At 49.0% G+C, this 18,818-nt stretch overlaps 7 protein-coding genes across 7 annotated transcripts; 2 read left to right on the plus strand and 5 right to left on the minus strand.

Moving 5' to 3' along the window:
* Nucleotides 1-2,004: 2,004 nt before the first annotated feature.
* On the minus strand, nt 2,005-3,213 carry KY384_002181 (uncharacterized protein; the record flags this gene model as incomplete). Its single annotated transcript, XM_044810707.1, has 1 exon — nt 2,005-3,213. The coding sequence occupies one exon, from the start codon at nt 3,211-3,213 to the stop codon at nt 2,005-2,007; it is 1,209 nt and encodes a 402-aa protein (XP_044672681.1).
* Nucleotides 3,214-4,823: 1,610 nt separating this feature from the next.
* On the plus strand, nt 4,824-5,176 carry KY384_002182 (uncharacterized protein; the record flags this gene model as incomplete). The annotated part of the gene is made up of 2 exons (XM_044810708.1): nt 4,824-5,003; nt 5,066-5,176. 2 exons carry the CDS (start codon nt 4,824-4,826, stop codon nt 5,174-5,176), a joined length of 291 nt encoding a protein of 96 aa, XP_044672682.1.
* Nucleotides 5,177-8,593: 3,417 nt separating this feature from the next.
* Nucleotides 8,594-9,312, minus strand: KY384_002183 (uncharacterized protein; the record flags this gene model as incomplete). The annotated part of the gene is made up of 4 exons (XM_044810709.1): nt 8,594-8,701; nt 8,768-8,884; nt 8,935-9,159; nt 9,211-9,312. 4 exons carry the CDS (start codon nt 9,310-9,312, stop codon nt 8,594-8,596), a joined length of 552 nt encoding a protein of 183 aa, XP_044672683.1.
* Nucleotides 9,313-10,233: 921 nt separating this feature from the next.
* Nucleotides 10,234-10,704, minus strand: KY384_002184 (uncharacterized protein; the record flags this gene model as incomplete). The annotated part of the gene is made up of 1 exon (XM_044810710.1): nt 10,234-10,704. One exon carries the CDS (start codon nt 10,702-10,704, stop codon nt 10,234-10,236), a length of 471 nt encoding a protein of 156 aa, XP_044672684.1.
* Nucleotides 10,705-10,962: 258 nt separating this feature from the next.
* On the plus strand, nt 10,963-11,335 carry KY384_002185 (uncharacterized protein; the record flags this gene model as incomplete). The annotated part of the gene is made up of 2 exons (XM_044810711.1): nt 10,963-10,987; nt 11,106-11,335. The coding sequence occupies 2 exons, from the start codon at nt 10,963-10,965 to the stop codon at nt 11,333-11,335; spliced, it is 255 nt and encodes an 84-aa protein (XP_044672685.1).
* A 1,157-nt stretch (nt 11,336-12,492) lies between these two features.
* On the minus strand, nt 12,493-15,408 carry KY384_002186 (uncharacterized protein; the record flags this gene model as incomplete). Its single annotated transcript, XM_044810712.1, has 7 exons — nt 12,493-13,604; nt 13,661-14,027; nt 14,207-14,266; nt 14,318-14,395; nt 14,446-14,842; nt 14,895-15,273; nt 15,330-15,408. 7 exons carry the CDS (start codon nt 15,406-15,408, stop codon nt 12,493-12,495), a joined length of 2,472 nt encoding a protein of 823 aa, XP_044672686.1.
* Nucleotides 15,409-15,480: 72 nt separating this feature from the next.
* HSP78 (chaperone ATPase hsp78) lies at nt 15,481-18,480 on the minus strand (the record flags this gene model as incomplete). The annotated part of the gene is made up of 5 exons (XM_044810713.1): nt 15,481-15,709; nt 16,107-16,534; nt 16,772-17,628; nt 17,687-17,939; nt 17,992-18,480. The coding sequence occupies 5 exons, from the start codon at nt 18,478-18,480 to the stop codon at nt 15,481-15,483; spliced, it is 2,256 nt and encodes a 751-aa protein (XP_044672687.1).
* Between the last annotated feature and the right edge of the window lie 338 nt (nt 18,481-18,818).

Genomic DNA, 18,818 nt, shown 5'->3' on the forward strand with positions numbered 1-18,818 from the left:
TCGACATCCATCAGATTGACCGGTGCTGAACCCATGCAAAACAGCACGGATTTGCGAGTCCGTCCTTGAAAAGCGCACTAAGTCACCCAGCCCGAGGAGGGGCATAAGCCTTTCGACTACAGGATATTGCGAGAGTATGACTAATAATGTTGCCATTGAAGCAAGAGATCAAAAGGAGAAATGTTTGATGGTTACCTTAGGTAATGCTCACACCAACTAGTCCAAGTCTTGAGCGATGCTCAGGATGACTTCTCAGTTAACGCATACTAGTGATTGATCAACCCTGTAAGAATCGCCTTGAACCGACCGAAATGCTCAATAGGCTTCAGCATAAACAGTCAGCCTCGTCTACGAAATTCATCATTTATGTTGTCAGACGACAAACCTTTCAATACGCACTCGTTACTTCAAATACATACAACTCGGATAAATTGCAATTTTGGCGCAGAGGAGGGTTTGGCCAGCCGTTGAAGCCTTCCATTATTCCCGCGACTCCGCATCTCACACATCTAACAGCTCCCTAACGCGCAGCGTGCCGAAATCGTTGGACAAGATGTCGCAGAAGTGTGTTCATAAGGGCTGCGGTAAATCTTTTGACGATCCTGAAGAGTCATGCATCTATCATCCCGGTGCGCCTGAGTTTCACGAGGGTCAGAAAGGTGTCTGCCAGCCCATCCCAGTGCGCCATCAGAATGCCTCATATTGACCTTCGAGGCAGGATGGAAATGTTGTAAACCTCGGTTCCTCACATTTGATGAATTCCTATCAATCCCGCCTTGTACGACTGGAAAACATTCTACCATAGATGATACACAAAAGGACGAGCCTCTCCCAGGCTCCTCGACTTCGAAAGATGCTCCCACTCCCACGCCAGTGGCAAAGTCTGTTGTGCCTGTAAAAGACTCCCAACGGACGTCTGTGGCTGAAGCCCCTCAGCCAACCGCGCCGTCACATACGGCCCCAGCGCCGGAAGAAACTGATTCGGACGGACCATTGGAGGCTGTCCCGCTGAATCTGACATGCAGAAGGCGTGGCTGCAAGACCAGCTCCAACGAACACATAATGTCAACACGAGAGGGCGAAAATTGCGTGCATCATTCTGGTCACCCGATTTTTCACGAGGGCAGCAAAGGTTGGACTTGTTGTAAGAGGAGAGTATTGGAATTTGACGAATTCATGAAGATTGAGGGCTGCAAGCAAAAACCAAGACATCTGTTTGTAGGAAGCAAAAATTCGCAAGAGAAGGAGGAGAAAGTCAGTGATATCAGGTATGTGTTTCAATCAAGCCATGTATAACAGACTTATAGTCCTACTTAGGCATGACTATTACCAGACATCATCAACGGTAATAGCGTCTTTCTTCCTTAAGAAGATCGATAAAAATCGTGCCAAAATCGACTTCTCATCGCCCAGTTCTGTTTCTCTTGATCTTCCCACTACAGATCACAAGAAGTACAAGGCCGAAGTTCCTCTTTTCGGTTCAATCAAGCCTGCCGAGTCAACTTTCAAAATAATGAGCACGAAGCTGGAGCTCACGCTCAAAAAGGGTGAGGCCACCAGTTGGGCCACATTCAGGAGCGATGAACAAAGGCCGAAAGGAATCATTCAGGTCGGACCGGCTGGGCGTGCATGAAGGCCAATCCGCGATCCTGCAAAGATATCAAATCTCATTCCTTGGCTATCGTCTCCACTCCGAACGCGGAAGACGACGAACTTTGCGACTTGGGTTGCCCTCGTTGCAGCCAAGTTTAGGACACCTTTGCGGGGACGTATGCCTCGTCGGCCTATCTATGTCAAAGCTCTTGTGAATGTGTCCGTATACATCAAAGGTATGCAGGTACTGGAACAGTCCAGACAGCTCGTTATGGGCGATTGCTAATACTAGCAAGTCTTGACGAATGTTGTGAAATGACTGGTAGCAGCCGATTTTTGAATACCTGCACCAGACCAGAGCGAAAAAGCCGCTGCAGCTGCGGATACAGGTATTCAAATTAAAAATGCTATTCATTCCATGCCCTCCATGAGCTCTGGCTTATCCAAATGCATTGATCTTTCTTTTGTCCATTCTTTCAAGAACGCCCACTCTTCGCCTTCCTCCTCTCCTCGCTTCAGATGACTGCGGAAACCCCACGCGTCAGCGACCCGATCCGCAAATTCTCTCTCTTGTTTGCGCGTCCATCTTCGATGCAAAGGAGTTCCTGACCGCCAGACGACCCGGTTCGAATTATACGCCGTAGTCACCCCCACGTATCCAGTTACCGAAGTCGAGGCGAAAAAGGTCATGAAGCATGCAAATGACATCCAAAATGCAAAGCCCGGTTCAAGTCTGTCTGAATAGTCTGCCCACGCCACTGCAAGTTGGTATGAAATAAGAGGCGTAGTTCCAACCGCCGTTACAGCCGGGCCCGCTCTTCGCAAACATCGATTGCGAATATATGCCTGCGTAGACACTGTTGTTGAGATGACGCTAAGACATAAAGCTAGGTCTCTGCTTTCGATGGCCGCATCTAGCGCAGCACTTGCGACTTGTAGAGGCACTGCAGCCTTGACGCTGTTTGGGTCCGCTTCAGAGTAGGTGGTGGGGGACGTACCAGGATTCGGGATTGGTTTGACAGCATATAGATCAAATATGTATGGAAAAGACTGCGGACGATGGAGCGTGCATAGCGTAGAGACGTAGGTTTCAAGTATAGATGGAGACATGAATGTTTTTGGATCTGTCACGATTCGATATGCCATGTCTGTAATCTTGTCCCTAAGCAACTCCCGCTGGCTGTGACTAGACTGTCTTATTGACAGGTCGACGATAGGAGATGATCGCGAAGCTGAACCCTCCGATTGCTTGTCTGATCTTTGCTTCTTCAGTGCAGATTCTGATGAGACGGCCTGAGCTAGCTGCTGACATGAGCGCAGTGCGTCGAGCAATGCGTTCTCGGTTGGTACGGTGGTAGTTTGAATGACTTCGGCAGCTTCGTTCAATTGCGTATATATGTCACTGCCAATGCGGCCATTGGTGATTGGTGAGCGATGAGTACGCAAATCTGGAGTTTCAACTATTTTCTGCTGCAGCTCGCTAGGTAGATGAGCAACAGCTTGAGCCGCATACGAGCGTCGAAGGCTTCCTTTTAAAAAAAGTATATTAGCCCCTCGTGCCTGAAATCGTTGCACAACTCCCGGATAGCTTCGCCGTAAGCAATTGGTAGCCTTCACCATGGCTGTCAGCGTGAGGACGAGAAGATGTTAGCAGTGGAAGAAGGCGCAAATAGTCTAGCGAACAATTCGAATCCACGGCCTATCCCCTTCGTGATTAGTGGTTGGGGCTTAGTCAGACTTGCAGCCCTAATTTCGATCTCCTTTCTGTGGAACAAAAAAGTTGACGATAGTGGCTGTGACTTCTCATTGTTGTCCTGACTGATATCAATCGTCTAAAGAGCCGAGGTTCAGCTCTCGATGGTGCCCAATTTCTTCGGGAGTATTATGTTTCGAGGCCTGTATTTTGTGTTCCACCTTTGATCTATTGTTTGCCATGCTCCATCCTTACTGCCGCGAAACTTATCATTACCGTGGCCGGCAGGAGCGGTCTTTTGCTTCACATCTTTCAGCAAAGTCTCCAGTCTTCATCTTTAAGATTAGTAAGACCCTTGACATCTTTTCATACAAGACTAAAATTGCGCTCCTTCTAGAAAGGGGCGGCTTTATCATGACTGGCTTCTTAGCGAGGCGTCAATAAGTAGAAATGACCTTCTTCAGTGGAAAAAGTAACGGTGGCCTTCGATTCAGCCGCAATTCCTTTAGCCAGCAGCGACTATGGGAGGTCTTCCGCAAGCACACATCTAGTCAATCAAACATCTACAGCCATGTTCATGATTTTGGGTTCGACTTGGACTTGGAATCCATAAGAAGTCAACAAAGATCCGTAATCGGAGACCGCAGATATCATCTTCGGTACAGACAACATGCACGTATCCTCCACCCTGCATCTTCAAAAGACATGAAGGGTTTGTTGGTGCGTTAGATAAAACTCCTTGGCATCAGCGGCTGAATGCTTTCGAAGATCTATCTCAAAGGTCACTGCATGAGCGATTCATTTATATTGTTGTTCGAATTCTCTGACAACGGGATGGCAACAGCCGATAAGTACGAGATGGCGGGGCCTCCAAACATAGATGAACTATCGGCAAAAAAGATACGAAAGCGCAAATGCAATCTGGCTGTGGATGATGAAAGAATCCTAAGGTAGACATCAGGATATGAATCGCAGGAGTAGAAAATCATGCGACCTCCCCAGCTTGGGTGGCTGCAGCCGAGCTCGCCCCAGGATGTCAGTCAAGCGCTCGAGGAATGAAGATGGGCAGTTCAGGGAACTCCGCTGTCCCGTTGTGTAGAGAAAGTGATACTTTAGGAGGGTCACGGAAATTGTCGAAGAGACGCTTTCCAACGCATTTCTCGAGACGATTTGGCGCAAACCCAAACCCAAACGCAAATTCAAAATGATGCGATAATTATGAAATTGGGATGCGAGGTATCTCAGCTTACACGTGTATAGCCATCAATCCCAAGCCGGACAATCAATGACATCGATGGCGCAATGTCCGCCAGGTCCAGACCGTGCTCGACCGCCGTTTTTACCTGAGGATTCCTCTAGCCTCCTTTAGCTGTGTAAGCTCCACCTTGGCGTTGCTTCAGCTCTGGTGAGTCGCTGCTTTGGGAGCAAAGAGAAGGCCCTAATTTAGGCCGATGTCGAGCATGCGGCAAGTCAGTATAAAGCTCGGGGCTTCCAGCAGAGCACCTCTCCAATTGATCCTCTCTTCTTGAAATTCATCATGCAACCCGGTCGCATCTTGAAAGTCGCCATTCCGATTCTTGGCCTTGCTTGCCTAGCAGTCGCGGACCTCTATCCTGGCCAGGTCGCTGGTCCTCTAAGCCAAACCTACCAAGATTTCGACGATGTGCGCGACCTTGCAGAACGTATGACAGATGAAAACGTCAAGAAGAACCTCGCAGTCCGCTGATTGTACCTGTTCCTGCACATTCAGAATCCGGTGCTGACCTCGTACCTGTTCAGGATATTGTCAAAACCCTGGACAGTATGAACCAGAACCTCAAGCGGGCGGCAGATCTCTGGAACGGATCATCTGGTGAGGGGGCGATTTTACCCACGTATCGCCAGCACTGACTGAGAGCAGATGGGGGGTCTTTCGGCGGCGACTTTCAAAACAAAATCTTCATTCAGTGGCTAAGGGTGGGTTCCGGTCATTGTAACGTACCGCGCCTTTCGCTCACAATACCAGTCCATTGGAAGCGGCAGCATTGCCCTCACCGAGATTCAGTACAAAGAAGAACTTCTCAGTGGCGCCGAAGGTTGCAAGGACATTCGTCACGCGCTTGTTGCCATCATCCCATCTGAGAGCGTATGGCAAAATTCCCTTCTCGCTACTTTTGTTGCAATACTGACGGAATAACGCAGTCAATGGTAGCTCAGCTCGTAAAATTGCTATCGGATTTTGCGAAGAGCATCGAGGTCGGCCGCAAGGATCTGGCATGGTTGGTAGATAGAACTCTTGGCACTCTGAAATGCGCGGGCTCGACCGCGACTGCAACGGAGAGCGTGGAGCTCAAGACATAGCTAATTTGCTATTGGTCTCAGGAAGTAGCAGCGAGGGTGCTCTGATCATGCTACTTGGAAAGACAACGAAGGCTTTGGTTTTCCTGAATGCCGTTGTCCTCGTTCATTTCTTGACAATGTTGTGCACTGTTCTTCATAGGACGTATTTACATTGAGAGATACTGGAGACGTACAATTACCCCAGCTATACCAGTAGCTCAATTTAAGAAAGTTATCATCGTGCACAATACCTTACTTTCAATGCTCAAGGTCCCAATCCAAGGTGCCTAATAGTGTCTCAACCTGCCAGGGAGGTTCTTTAGGCGCACGTGTAATTTCAGTATTTGACACTGCTTCTATATAGGAATCGGCCCTCAATGAAGATTGAACGCTTGTCTCAATCACTGGCTTGTGATCTTCTTCTATTCAATTTCAATCAATATGCGGCTGCCGAGGGATGAAGGCCAGTAGCTTGCGAGCTTCTTTTCACGATCGGCAAGATGCTTAGGGCTTCCCTCACGGCTCTGAGGTCGCGCTGGCGTTGCTGAGATGCCCATCTCAGAGGCAAGAGACTTCGGCATAGATGCTCAGAAGAGGATTTACAAGTGGACGGAAACGTTCGCATTTCATTAACGTAGCAGATTTTAGCTCTCTCGTCCTTGGGTCAGTACCTTACAGGGTTGAAGTCTTGGCGCCTTCCGCTCGGCAGCGCTGCCCAACTAGATCCCAATCGGAGGCAACAGCGTTCTAGAAGTTAAGATGACGAGATCTCACGAATTAATTATCTTTTCCCTATTGTAGATAACGAGCAGTGTCAGGTATCCATACATTCTATGTGGAGTCTCAGTAAAGATGCCAGGACCACCACCTCCTCCTCCTCCTCCTCCTCCACCACCACCTCCGCCAGGTTTCGGCGGGTCTGCACCTCCCCCTCCTCCACTTCCTCCCTCTTCCGGAGCAAAAGGCAGCAACAACACTTCGAGACCATCGGCTGCAGTACCTAAAGACCGGGTGAGTTGCATGCCAACAGAAGAGAAAGAACTTGGCTAAACATGGAGCATAGGGAGCTCTTCTGGGTGACATAACAAAAGGCGCAAAGCTAAAGAAAACTGAGACGAACGATAGGTCCGCACCGCTTGTTGACAAATCATCGGGTCCTAGGATATCGGATTCCCCAGCAACAACAGTCACGTCTGGGTTGGGAAAACCCCCAGCAGGCCTCGCCCCTCCAATCCCTGGGCTATCGAACAGGGCTAGGAGCGAAAGCAATGGGGGAACGAATGGAGGTGGTTTTCCGAGTGCCCCCCAGCTTGGTGGAATATTCGCTGGAGTGGGAATGCCGAAGCTTAGGAAAACCGGTGGAGGTATTGATACAGGAGCCGATCAGAATTCGAGCTCAGAAGCTATCACGGCCTCAGCAGCATCGCTCGCCAAACCACCGTTATCGACTCCACGGAATATTCCTACGGCATCTAGGCTAAATTCTCTAAGGCCATCTCCGCAGTCGACCAATTCAACTCCATCCCCTCCATCCAACTCGTTGTTAGCGAATCTACGGAAACCTCCACCTAAACCTGCTCCCAGGCCTAATTCAGAAAGCCCGTCTCGGTCCAAATCCGACTTTCCATCAAAAATGCCTCCACCACCGCCAATAGCACCGAAACCGCCACCTCCCCCGATATCGGCTCGTAAACCGTCAGCATCCATTCTATCACATCCACCGTCAGCAGCTGCACCACCGCCACCATCAGCTCCTCCTCCACCGCCTTTCGCGGCTCCTCCGCGACCGCCAACAACAAGTTTTCCCACGCCCTCGACGGCCCCACCACCGCCACCAACGACGAGTGCTCCAACTCCCCCATCAGCTACTCCTCCTCCACCTGGTGCTGCCGCTCCACCTCCTCCACCGGCCCCCCTCCGCCGACAGTGTCTGCGCCTCGCCTTCCTCCCGCTCGATCGACGCCTCCGCCATCACCAACTTTCCAGCAGCCTATCTCCCAAGACCTCTCACAGAGACTAGCAATGCAAGCCGCTCGCAACGCATTTGGCAACGGATCAAATTCTCCATCTTCTCAGCCACCTCCTCCACCGCCACCCCCGCCGTCGAACGCATCTCCTCTTAAGCAATCTACACCAGCACCTGCTTCTTCGAAATCTTTCAATTTGACACCCGAAAGGCGAAGCTTAGAGCAAAATCCTCATTCTCTGCTGAATGGCGTTTCACCAAACCATAGCACAACTTCATCACGCGATCGAATATCACCAATCAGGAAGGAAGCTATCCGGATTGAAGACTCAAGGTTTCAATTCAAGGATGGAAGTCAACTCCCTAAACCAAGAGAATTTATGGGGGGGCCGAAGAAGTACAGGGCGGGAAGGGGCAGTAGCGTGCCTTTGGACCTATCCCAAGTACGATAGAGCAAAAGTGGTGCTCAAATCAAGCATGTCTCTTCGGAAACATTATTGCATTGTTTTGCTCCATCCACCCACGCTGTCTTCGTCTACAGAAGTAACCAGCGTGGTAGAGTTGAGTTTCAGGGGGTCAGCCGCGCGTGCCGTGTCATATAGGCGCGCCCTAATGAAGGTATGGCCATTCAGCTACCTTATCGACCCCTTGCCCTCCACTTCCTTGACTCTCAATATCTCAAGCTTTTAATATTCGCCGGCGGTCATTGGCAGATATCATGCGCGCATCTGTTCGATATTTTCGAGCTATTGCTCGGGTGACATTATTCACTCGTCAGAATTGCTCCTTGTGCGATACTGCGAAAGCGGTCATCAATAATGTTGGCAAAGTCCGGAGTTTCGATTACAATGAAATTGATGTGATGAAGGGACCTGATTGGAGAGTTTATGAATTCGATGCTCCAGTGGTTCGTCCGCGGATTCCATTTTCTTATTGCAGCTTTTAAATAACTTTCTGTACACAGTTGCACGTTGAGCAATCTTTCCGAGATAGCCTGCAGCCAGACAAGTCAACGACACCCGCTAAGCTCTTTCATCGTTTCGATCAATCGCAAGTAGAGAAGCTACTGGATGATATTGGGGGAAATCCCTGAGTCGCAAATCTACCCCCTCGTCATGTTTGCGCGCAGCCTTAACCCAGGATATCCTCAGCAACCTTCCCGATCATCGCTACCGACTTGACATTAGCTTGCTTACACCGGCCGCGGCCCCTTTACCAATGTTGAGCGCTGAATGGGCGTAGGATCCCTTTGCTGCTGACAGGGTAGAGGTCAGTGCTGAGGGCAGGGCTACCATGTCCGCGATTGTTGAGATCTAGGACACTTCAGCACGACTCAATGCTATGAAAGCTACTAGAAACCAACCATATTGAACCCTTGATCAGCGAATTCCCGGGCTTGCTCGCCCGATGTTGCATAGATACCGCTGCTCTTGCCCGCTTCTTTCGCTATTCGCTGCACCTTCGCCACGGCTTCCTTCAGATCATCGTGCATTGCACCGTCTTGTATCGGATGCCCGATGTTGTTACCCAAGTCGAAGGGTCCAACAAAGAGACAATCGATACCAGGTACTTCGGCGATCGCTTCCGTCTACAAGCGTCGTCAGAACAGAGTCCAAACGCAGACAAGAGGGTGATTTACATTCTCCAAAGCCTCCTTTGTCTCGATCTGAACGATTGTGATGAGCGAGTCATTCGATTGCTGCAAATATTCTGTCATAGAGACACCACCGATCCTCTCCATCGCAAATGGCGAGCCAAACCCTCTATTACCTTTAGGAGGAAATTTTGCCGATCTAACCAATCTCTTCGCATCCTCGGCGGTTTCCAGGAGTGGGACGACAATTCCGTGAGCTTTAACGAAATCAATCAAGCAAGCGGAAAGGTCAAGAACCAGTCTAGGCCAAACCTACCGCCAGAATCCAGAGCACCTAAGAGGCTATTAGCACCGCGATTAAATCTGATCCAGACCCATTTTACGTTTGACCATCCAGCCTTCATTCGCTGCTATCCTGACAATTGGGCTTACTCCGCAAGCTGCAATAGCGGCAACAGCTTCATGCATCGCGGCATCTGGGCTCAATAAGCTTCTGACTAGAAATCCAGGCCTATCATGCGACCTTCCAGACAGGTATGTAATACCATCGATGTTTCCATGTTCGGTATCGACACACACCCAATCAAAACCGCACCGTGCGATGGTCCTCGCATGGTTGGTGCCCGGAAGCATCTGCCATGCTCCAAAGGATATACTTGACGGGCCTTGCAAAGCCTTGTGTATACGACTTGCAGCCTGCATCTTAAGCGATATCAATAAGATTTGTGGGGGGGATGTCTCGAATTCTCTTGAGCGGAAGCCTATAATCGGGGGGGAAATTCAGCCATTACATATTTGCAGGGCTTGCATGGCAATGACGCAACCCGGTCAATTGATAAGATAAACCCCACATTTCAGATTTAGTCTTCACTAGAACATGGAATATCTTCGTGACAGGATCCAATTAGGGTCGTTTACTGATCATTGCCGCGAAAAGCATGTCCCTAGCAATATATGAATAGTTTGTGCCCAGAATTCGGTCGTGTTTGTCGCTGCATAGGGGTCGGATGATTGATGACGGGCTGTGTGGGACTTGCAAACGACTCCGCAAGATGAGCAGGTACCCTTTCATAGATGGACCCCTTCATCTGCGGAATCTTCGTCCATGTGGTCCAATGTCTGCCTCAGCAGATCTTCATCCCGCTCCCTATGATGCTCGCTCGTTGAAGCATCTTCACCATTGACTTGCTGCGATCCATGTTCTCCAGTTCTTCGCTCTTCAACGATTGGTCTAGAGTTTCGATCCAAACCAAGGTCCATCGGATCTTCGACCCATGGAAGACCTCTTCGTTCTACTTCATACTTCAACAATCGCATACGCTGTTCCACTCTTCGAATTGTCTGCCGATTTTCCAGGATGGCATCGGCGCAGTCTCTGTCACCGTCGTCTGCGAATGGCTGCAACTGCTCGTTTGATGATCGCATGTGTGAGATGGAATTACGTAGCTCGGCAGCCTTCGTGTGGAGATTGCCTACAGGCAAATCTTCTATGGCTTCTGCAAAACGTCCTGCTGATATTGGTGGTGCGGAAGATGACATTTTGCAAAGATCAGCCTGAAGAGGTACTTTACGGAGTCACGTGCTAATACTTTATAGTAACAGATTTGTAACTCTCCCTTATGAGCTGTGAGTACTAGAGCATATGCTGACAGATGTGTTTATTTGTATACTTAGCGTCATGTTTTATAACACAGATCTGCCTAGCGTTGTATTCATTGCTGTCCGCTCGAGGACAGCTTCGATATCCGCAAGGTCCTCACAGGACCCAGGCCACCTTACAGCGCGGTGTGCATAGGCATGTCACTGCAAGCTTACATCAACCGTAAGTCTCTACAGTCCCTGTGAAGTCAAGGTTCTTTACTGAGACCCTTCCAATATTAATCATCCATTTTCGGCAGAGAAAGTCCTCATCCTTACTACAGACGGCCGAAGCTTAATAGGCACTCTTCTCTCGTGCGATCAAACGACCAATCTGATATTGCAGCATACCATCGAGCGTGTCATTAGACCTCAAGACGATCTAGAAGATAGTGAAGAGGTTGATCATGGGCTTTATATCATTCGAGGGGAGAATGTTGCGGTCTGTGGGTTAGTAAACGAAGAGCTAGATGTCTCAATCGACTGGAAGAAAGTCAGGGGAAACGTGATTGGCGGTGTCAAGCATCAGTAAGCGTGGCTAGCCAGGAAAGCCTCACGACTCCAGATTTGTAAATTACCAGCATCCACTATCAGCAATCGGCCTGCTACGAAGTACAGACTTCCTGTACGTCGATACAGGTGGTAAGAGAACGCACGCTAGGAAATGATGGGAGGTGAAAAGGAAAGGTTCTCGCTCTCTTGTCGTTACGGAAGAATTTCTCTAGAGGCTGCACACGTGGGGACCTGAAGGAAATATGGACATACACATGGCAACAAGGCTTCTTCAGAGGGTGGATGTACACAAGCCAAAGCTATTGTTCATCGGAAACGGGGGTAGAGTAGGATAAGCTCGGAAATCAGCCGACTATAGAAACCCGGTAGGAATAGGAAAACCTGACAGCCTGAATCAAGAGTCTAAACCTCTCCATCTATGAGCTTTTCCGGTCGTCCTCCTGACTCCGCACCCAATTTGCAAACTCCTTCCTTTTCGCCTAGATTATTTCCAGTCAGCCAAATATATCACCAACGAACGTACACGCCGAGAAGTTGATCAATAAGAGGCAGGCAAGCAGATAAAGCAACCATCAGAAAGGACGGTGCAGAAACTGACCCTGATATCCACAAACCCTATGCGATCTTCCAAGCCCTGGTATGGCCCCCCAGCGCTCTCTCTCTCTACTTTACCAGCCCATACCCGCCAACTGATAGGCTTTAGCTCTTCAGCGCCTAGTACCAGTCCTGCGCAGATGAGAACGACTGAGACAATCGTTTCGAGAGATATATCCAGTGGTAGATTCAAAGCTCCTGGTGTTTCGACGGAGGTTGAAGTGAGCTTTGCGGAGGATGAGGAGAGCGCAGTCAGACTTGAGTATTCATAGGCGGAGTAGCAACTATCGACTGATCAGTTGTAGAACGATAAATGTAGACATTTCTGGCAGGCATACGCATGGCATAGCATTGTGATGCCAAACGCGATCAAAGGTTTTGCGAGGGCGGACGGCATTTGGGGCAGAAAGGGAATTGATTCACAATTCAAGATACCTCTGGACTAGAAAAGCGTCGACAAATTAGTAGCAGCGCTACCGCGTGTCACAAATTTAACAAGTATTAACCTATAAATTATACTTTACAGATTCTTAGGCCGACTTGCTACCTCCTATACAGTTTTATTGCCATCGAACGCATAGTTCATGTGATCAAGCTCAATAAGAGCCGAGCCTTTTCCGGCGAGCCTTGCATTTCACGCATATCTTGAACAAGAAAATCTCGTGCTACCCGCTCGGCTTTGGAGAGATTCTCTTCTTCAGCTGTAGAAACACGTGCGCATGCGGCGACAATATCTTCCCCTTTCGCACTCAGTTCCTCAAGCTCTTCGGACCTTGCAATGATCGCGTCATCAACCCCATTCTTAGCAGCACAGAAGCTGCCATAGCTGGAATTCTTCCGGCCTGGCCTGACATTGTAGAGATAGATGATCTGATCGTCGACATCCTTGGCCTTCTCGTCCACACGTACCTCCATGTATCCGAAAGCAAGCGATGAGTTTGCTTTCAGAAAGCCGTTCTCGAACATCTCATGGAAGTGGGTTGCTGCAAGTACCTTGGGCCGTTCGTCACCCATTTTAAGGAAATGGTCGAAGACACCACACGCCAGCCCTACGCCATCGTGTGAGTCGGTCCCCTTTCCAAATTCATCCAGTAGAAGGAGACTGCGTCTCGTGACCAGTGTGGTGGCCAATGCTACCTGCTGTAGATCATTCATAAATGCACTCTGGATCCTCGACACAGTTTCGCGTGTTGCAATTCGGGTCAGAATCTTGTCAGTGAGGCCGATAACCGCCCTATGAGCCGGGACAAAGCAACCAACATGCGCCATGTACACGACTAGGGCCACTTGCTTGAGAAATACGCTTTTTCCTGAGAAATTAGGACCAGTCATTATCAACATGCTAGGGTAAGCAATTTCCTTTGACCTTCGAGCGTCTTGTCGCGCACCGTAAAGACTGCTGTTGCCCCCTTTATCGGCCTCTGAACACGAGACAGGCCCGTGACCGCCCTGTAGATGCACATCATTTGGGACGAAGGAAGCGACGCACAGTTCTTGCAGTGGGTGCCTGCTGCCTCGTATATCAAAGAAGTTGTCTTGTGTAAGGATCGGCTTACAGAATCCATATAATCGAGCACCCTGCGCCAGCGCAGTTAAGCTGTCGAGCTCCCCACACACTTCAGATATCATGCCGAGTAGATCTGTTTGGACCAGAATATCCTGGGCAAGGCGGTGCACTATCTCAATCTCCTTATCTGAAGAAGTATCAACGTAAGCTGCGTCATGTTTCCGTGCCTTCGTGAGGGCATACCACAAATCGAGGTGTACACGTCCCCCCAACTCTCGTCCAACTCTCGCATGCGATAGTCTTTGTAGAACTTCATGCCATCAGCCGAGAAGATATGATCCCACTGGAATCCCTCCTCAAAACCGCCCTCAAAGCTTACAGTACCACCGTTAGAGTCCATTTGGACAGTTATGAGGAACCCCACCAGGGGAAAGAAGATGACTTTCAAATTGACGACGTAAGTTCTTGGGATGGTCGCGGCAATGTCCTTGGACGCGTTGTCTAGTAGATGTTCCATGCCGCTATAGCTTCGCTTCAAGTTATCAAGCTCTCGGTCGATACCCGAGTTGACAACTGTACGATGCATGTCAGCTGAAGCTTGAAAATTGATCTAAAAGTGGTATCAGCATGGTGCTTATGTCAGGCTCAGGGCCAGCAACATGATCAGGTGAAATGGTACAGCGTGGAGCTTTGGCTGGGTAAAAAGTCGAGAGGTTTCAAATAAGTGAAACCTGGTCGGCCATTTCACGTTCGACCAGTTGCTAGCGCAGGATCGGCTTCAAGACTTACAACTTCCCCAATTTGCTCTCCAATGGATGCCAGTGTCTGGGTGTCAAAATTGGCAAAGACCTAGACAGAGATATATCAGGTCAAGCTCATAGGTCTTCCTTTGACACTCACTCTCTTTCCTATCTGGAGGTGCTCTGCCCCGATGATTTCACTCATAGCGTCCCGGATCTGCAGTGAGTGAAATGCAAACTGCAATCTTTTGAGCAAGCAATAGTGTGTTCTCCACCTAAGGTACTGACAAGGCGTATGTTAGACCAGACACTACTCCTGACACCGCCTTTTTTAAGCCCATGGTTCATCCCTTTTTGTAGGTGAAGCAAGATTGTTTTAATATTCTTGACTTGACCGAGGTTTTTGACAACTTTTTTCATTGATGTCTCGTTGTCCGACATTAAGAAGGTTTCAATCGACTCCAGTCGCTCTTGGATAGTGCTGAGATCTAACGTGGGACGTGAGAACCATTGGCGAAGGAGTTGCCTTCCTTGGGATGTTCGTGCAAGCCGGTGAAACAAGCCGTATATAGATAGGCCCTCCTTAGAGCCTGACACACCTTTCGATGGTCCTTGGCTGTGAGCATTTGGATTCGAGTCGGAGCGAAGGATTTGGAGTGATGCCAGAGTATCAGCATTGATGAACCTATGTTACTCTGAGATACATGTACAAGAGGCATTTCTGCAATAGGGCTCACATCATGTTCTCGACGCCAAACATTTCAACCTTGCCAACTCGCAAGATATGAGACGCGGATGTATCCCCCGGCAGCTGGTGCATGGCTTTGTGACGTCCGATGTAAGCTAGCACTGCCCCAGCACATCCGACACTCAACCTGCTATCCATGTCGATGGTTGCTGAAATCTTGAGCAGCTGACCTTGCGCTTGGACAAGCCCTAAACCCTCTCCTGCATCGTGATCGTGAAAGCTTCCAAGATTTCCAGGTGACGTGAAAAATTTAAACTTGTCAGAGGAAGTCTCACGATCTAATTCAGTGAGCCTCTTCATAGCAGCTTCATAGGAGAATTCTGTTGTTGGACGATACACCAGATCATATGGCAAACGTATGGTGCCGTCTATGCCACGTTCACACCTCAGTTTCGGCCATGTGGTTACAAGGGCAAACACTGACCGTCATGGTCTAGATTTCTATGAGAATCGCCGTAGGGATCAAAATGCAACTCAGCAGCCTCATCGATTCTGAAAGGCATTATGACAACTGTCGGCTGTATGGAGGATTTGACTATCCCAGTTTAATCAATGTACTAGAGAGAGAAATGTGATCACTCACGTGAGTCTAAGATGTCAAGCCCACCATTACTAAGATCCGACATGAGCAGCAGAATTTCATCGCTGGCCGAATAGTAGCAGCATCCGATTTCGCCTCTATTACTAACATTGACACCCATGACAACAACTTCCTTGAAATCATCGTGTGCTGCATCCGACTCGCTTGCATCCGCGTCAAAGATCGAATTACCACCTTTGGTATTATGACGTGAATGGCGAGAACTTAAAGAAGTCATGATCATCCAACCAAAGATCGTATTCTGACTCTAATAGACTTGCCGCAATTTTGAGTATCACACTTGCCGCCAGAACCGGGCTCTAGTGATGTTCATCATACGAATGCCCAACTCGGATTGCAGCGGGCAGGCATTGGTTGGATGCCAAGGCGTCATTCGTAAGCGAGGAGGTTATCAAAAGAGGTCAGGCTGGCGTACGAAAGGGGACATTAAGCATAGACTTGATTAGTCTGCTTACTGAAAAGAAGCTACCTTGCCAAATATCCAGTGGACATGCGAAAGCCAATTTCCGACCGCATGAACACGTTCACCTCATTCTCAAACAGACTTGAGGAAATACGATCGGTAAAACACGACAGAAAGAGGAGACCAGTTCAGTCCACCTTCCCATGTAAAGATTCTTATCATTTGAAGGCTGAGTAGAGGGTAGTGAAAGGTTGATCTTTGAAATTGTCCGATTGAGCGGGCGAGCCCCGTAGCGGGAGTCGAAAGATTGTTCAGAAAGCCACTCGCGGACATTGTCATCAAGCTTGAGGGTGATGCGGCGGTCATCAAGCCGAGTTTGCAATTCCTTCAATCGGATATCGACTATATCACGTAGCGAGGATTTTGAGAGACGATGGAAGAGGATAAACTCATCGAGGCGGTTAATGAATTCTGGGGGAAATGCATTGGAGACTATTGCCATGATCGCTTCCTTTGTTTTACTATCAATGTCTCCATTCCCATCCCTGTCTGCCAAGTCTGCATTGACCAGGATTTCTGCTCCAAGATTGGTCGTCATCACGATGATTGTATTGCGAAAGTCAACCTGCAGATATCTTTGATTAACACCCTACCTATTACGCCTTCGGATGCAGAGTGGAAGATGACAAGGGGAAAGTCTGCAGGACAATTTGTAAGCAACTTACTCGGTGGCCTTGCGCATCAGTGAGGAAACCTTCGTCTAGCACTTGAAGCAAGATGGACGAAATATCTCTATGGGCTTTCTCCTAACGGATCATTGGGGTCAGTGTTCTACACCTGGAAAGCTCCGGGAACGACATACAAATTCATCAAATAGCAAGACTGCGTACGGTTTTCTTCGAACGGCTTCAGTAAGTTGTCCTGCGTCCTCATAACCAACGTAACCGGCTGGAGATCCTAAGAGTCTTGAGATAGTATGCTTCTCTTGAAATTCGCTCATGTCGAATCGAATCATGGCACTCTCTGTCGAAAATAAGAAAGATGCGAGCTTTTTGCACAGCTCTGTCTTGCCCACTCCGGTAGGCCCCATGAATAGAAATGATGCTATTGGGCGATTGTCGCCAGCTAGACCAGCTCGCTGGGATCTCACAGAATTTGCCACGGCTGTAAGCGCCTCATCTTGACCACGAATCGATTCTCGCAAGGTGTCCTCCATGTGAAGCAATTTCTCCACCTCTCTAGACATCAGCTTAGTGACTGGGATGCCCGTTTGTCGAGAAACCACAGCTTCAATATTAGACGCTCTAACAGAGTCGTGTAGTAATACTTGGTTATGTTCATCATTCACGCCGGCTTCAGAGCCTTCCTTAGCCAAGCGTTGTTCCAAACCCGGTATCGTAGAGTACCTAAGCTCTGACGCCATGCCAAAGTCACCGATTCTCTGGGCATGTTCAAGTCCTAGACGAGCTTTCTCCAGCTCCTCCTTAGCGCTCTTCAGAGCAGCTATCTCTGATCTCTCTTGTTCCCATATCCGTGTGAGCTTGATGACTTCATCTGATTTAGAATTAAGGTCTTCCTGGAGCTTCTCACGTCGCTCTTCGCTAAGGACATCACTTTCTTTCCGCAAACTTTCTAATTCTATCTGTATAGTCATTATTTGATGGTCCAGACTTTGAATAGCTTCAGGTTTGCTTTCTTGCTGCAATCGCTGTGCGGAGGCTATAGAATATCAGCGCAGTCGAAAAAGCAGTTGAAAGTGCAACATGCAGCCACTTACCAGCCTCATCAACAAGGTCAATTGCCTTATCAGGGAGGAATCTTTCGCTGATATAGCGATTGGAAAGGTTGGCGGCGGCCACCAAGGCACCATCGGTGATACGGACGCCATGATGGACTTCGTAGCGGTCCTTGATACCTCTGAGGATAGAAATAGTATCCGAGACAGTAGGTTCGCCAACATGGAGGGGTTGGAATCTCCTCGCCAGTGCTGCATCCTTCTCAATTAGACGGTACTCATTTAAAGTAGTAGCCTACTACAGTCAATACGTAGAGGCGCAGAGGAGATCATTTTATTCAACTCACACCACAGCACTGGATTTCACCACGCGAGAGCGCTGGTTTCAAGAGGTTTGAGGCGTCCATTGAGCCCTCTGTCTTTCCAAGACCTAGTAAAGAATGCATCTCATCGACAAATAGTATGACACCGCCATGGGCATCTTCCACTTCCTTTAAGACGGCCTTGAGGCGCTCTTCGAAATCTCCTCTGAATTTTGCGCCTGCTATCAGCAACCCGAGATCAAGAGACACCACTCGCTTCTCCTTGATGCTTTCCGGTATATCCCCTCTAACAATACGCTGCGCCAAACCCTCCAAGATGGCTGTTTTACCGACTCCACTTGAACCTACAAGGACAGGGTTGTTCTTAGTCCTCCGAGAAAGTATCTGGATGAGCCGTTGAATAAGGGAGTCCCGACCGATGACTGGGTCTAATTTGCCCTCCCTCGCCCTGGCTGTCAAGTCTACTCCGTAGCTCTCCAGAGCCGACTTCTCTGGCTCGCCGCCGAGGTTCATGCGGTGGGTGCCTCCAGGTTGTTGCGGCCGGTTGGCAAAAGTTCGATGTGTGGAATGTGCCAGCCATAATGGAGCACATGTTCGCAATGCTGTGTAAGGAAAGCATGGAGAGAGCTCCCCTAAAGGGACTGATCTCCATGGAACGACTCGTTTGCTAGATTCAATTCCACGCGAGCTGAGACGCGCACACGCTTTCATGACGAACCGCAGCTGTTGTAGCGGAAGTTCGCCGCTGCCTTAACTGTTAAAAATGGGAGCTCGGCAAAATATAACTACGGGAAAAACCCCCATCCACATTTCTCATTTACACGTACCAATCCACCAGTCTTCTTATCACC

The sequence above is a fragment of the Bacidia gigantensis genome (assembly GCF_019456465.1).
Source record: "Bacidia gigantensis strain McMullin 20006 chromosome Unknown contig_134, whole genome shotgun sequence".
Classification (NCBI taxonomy): domain Eukaryota; kingdom Fungi; phylum Ascomycota; class Lecanoromycetes; order Lecanorales; family Ramalinaceae; genus Bacidia; species Bacidia gigantensis.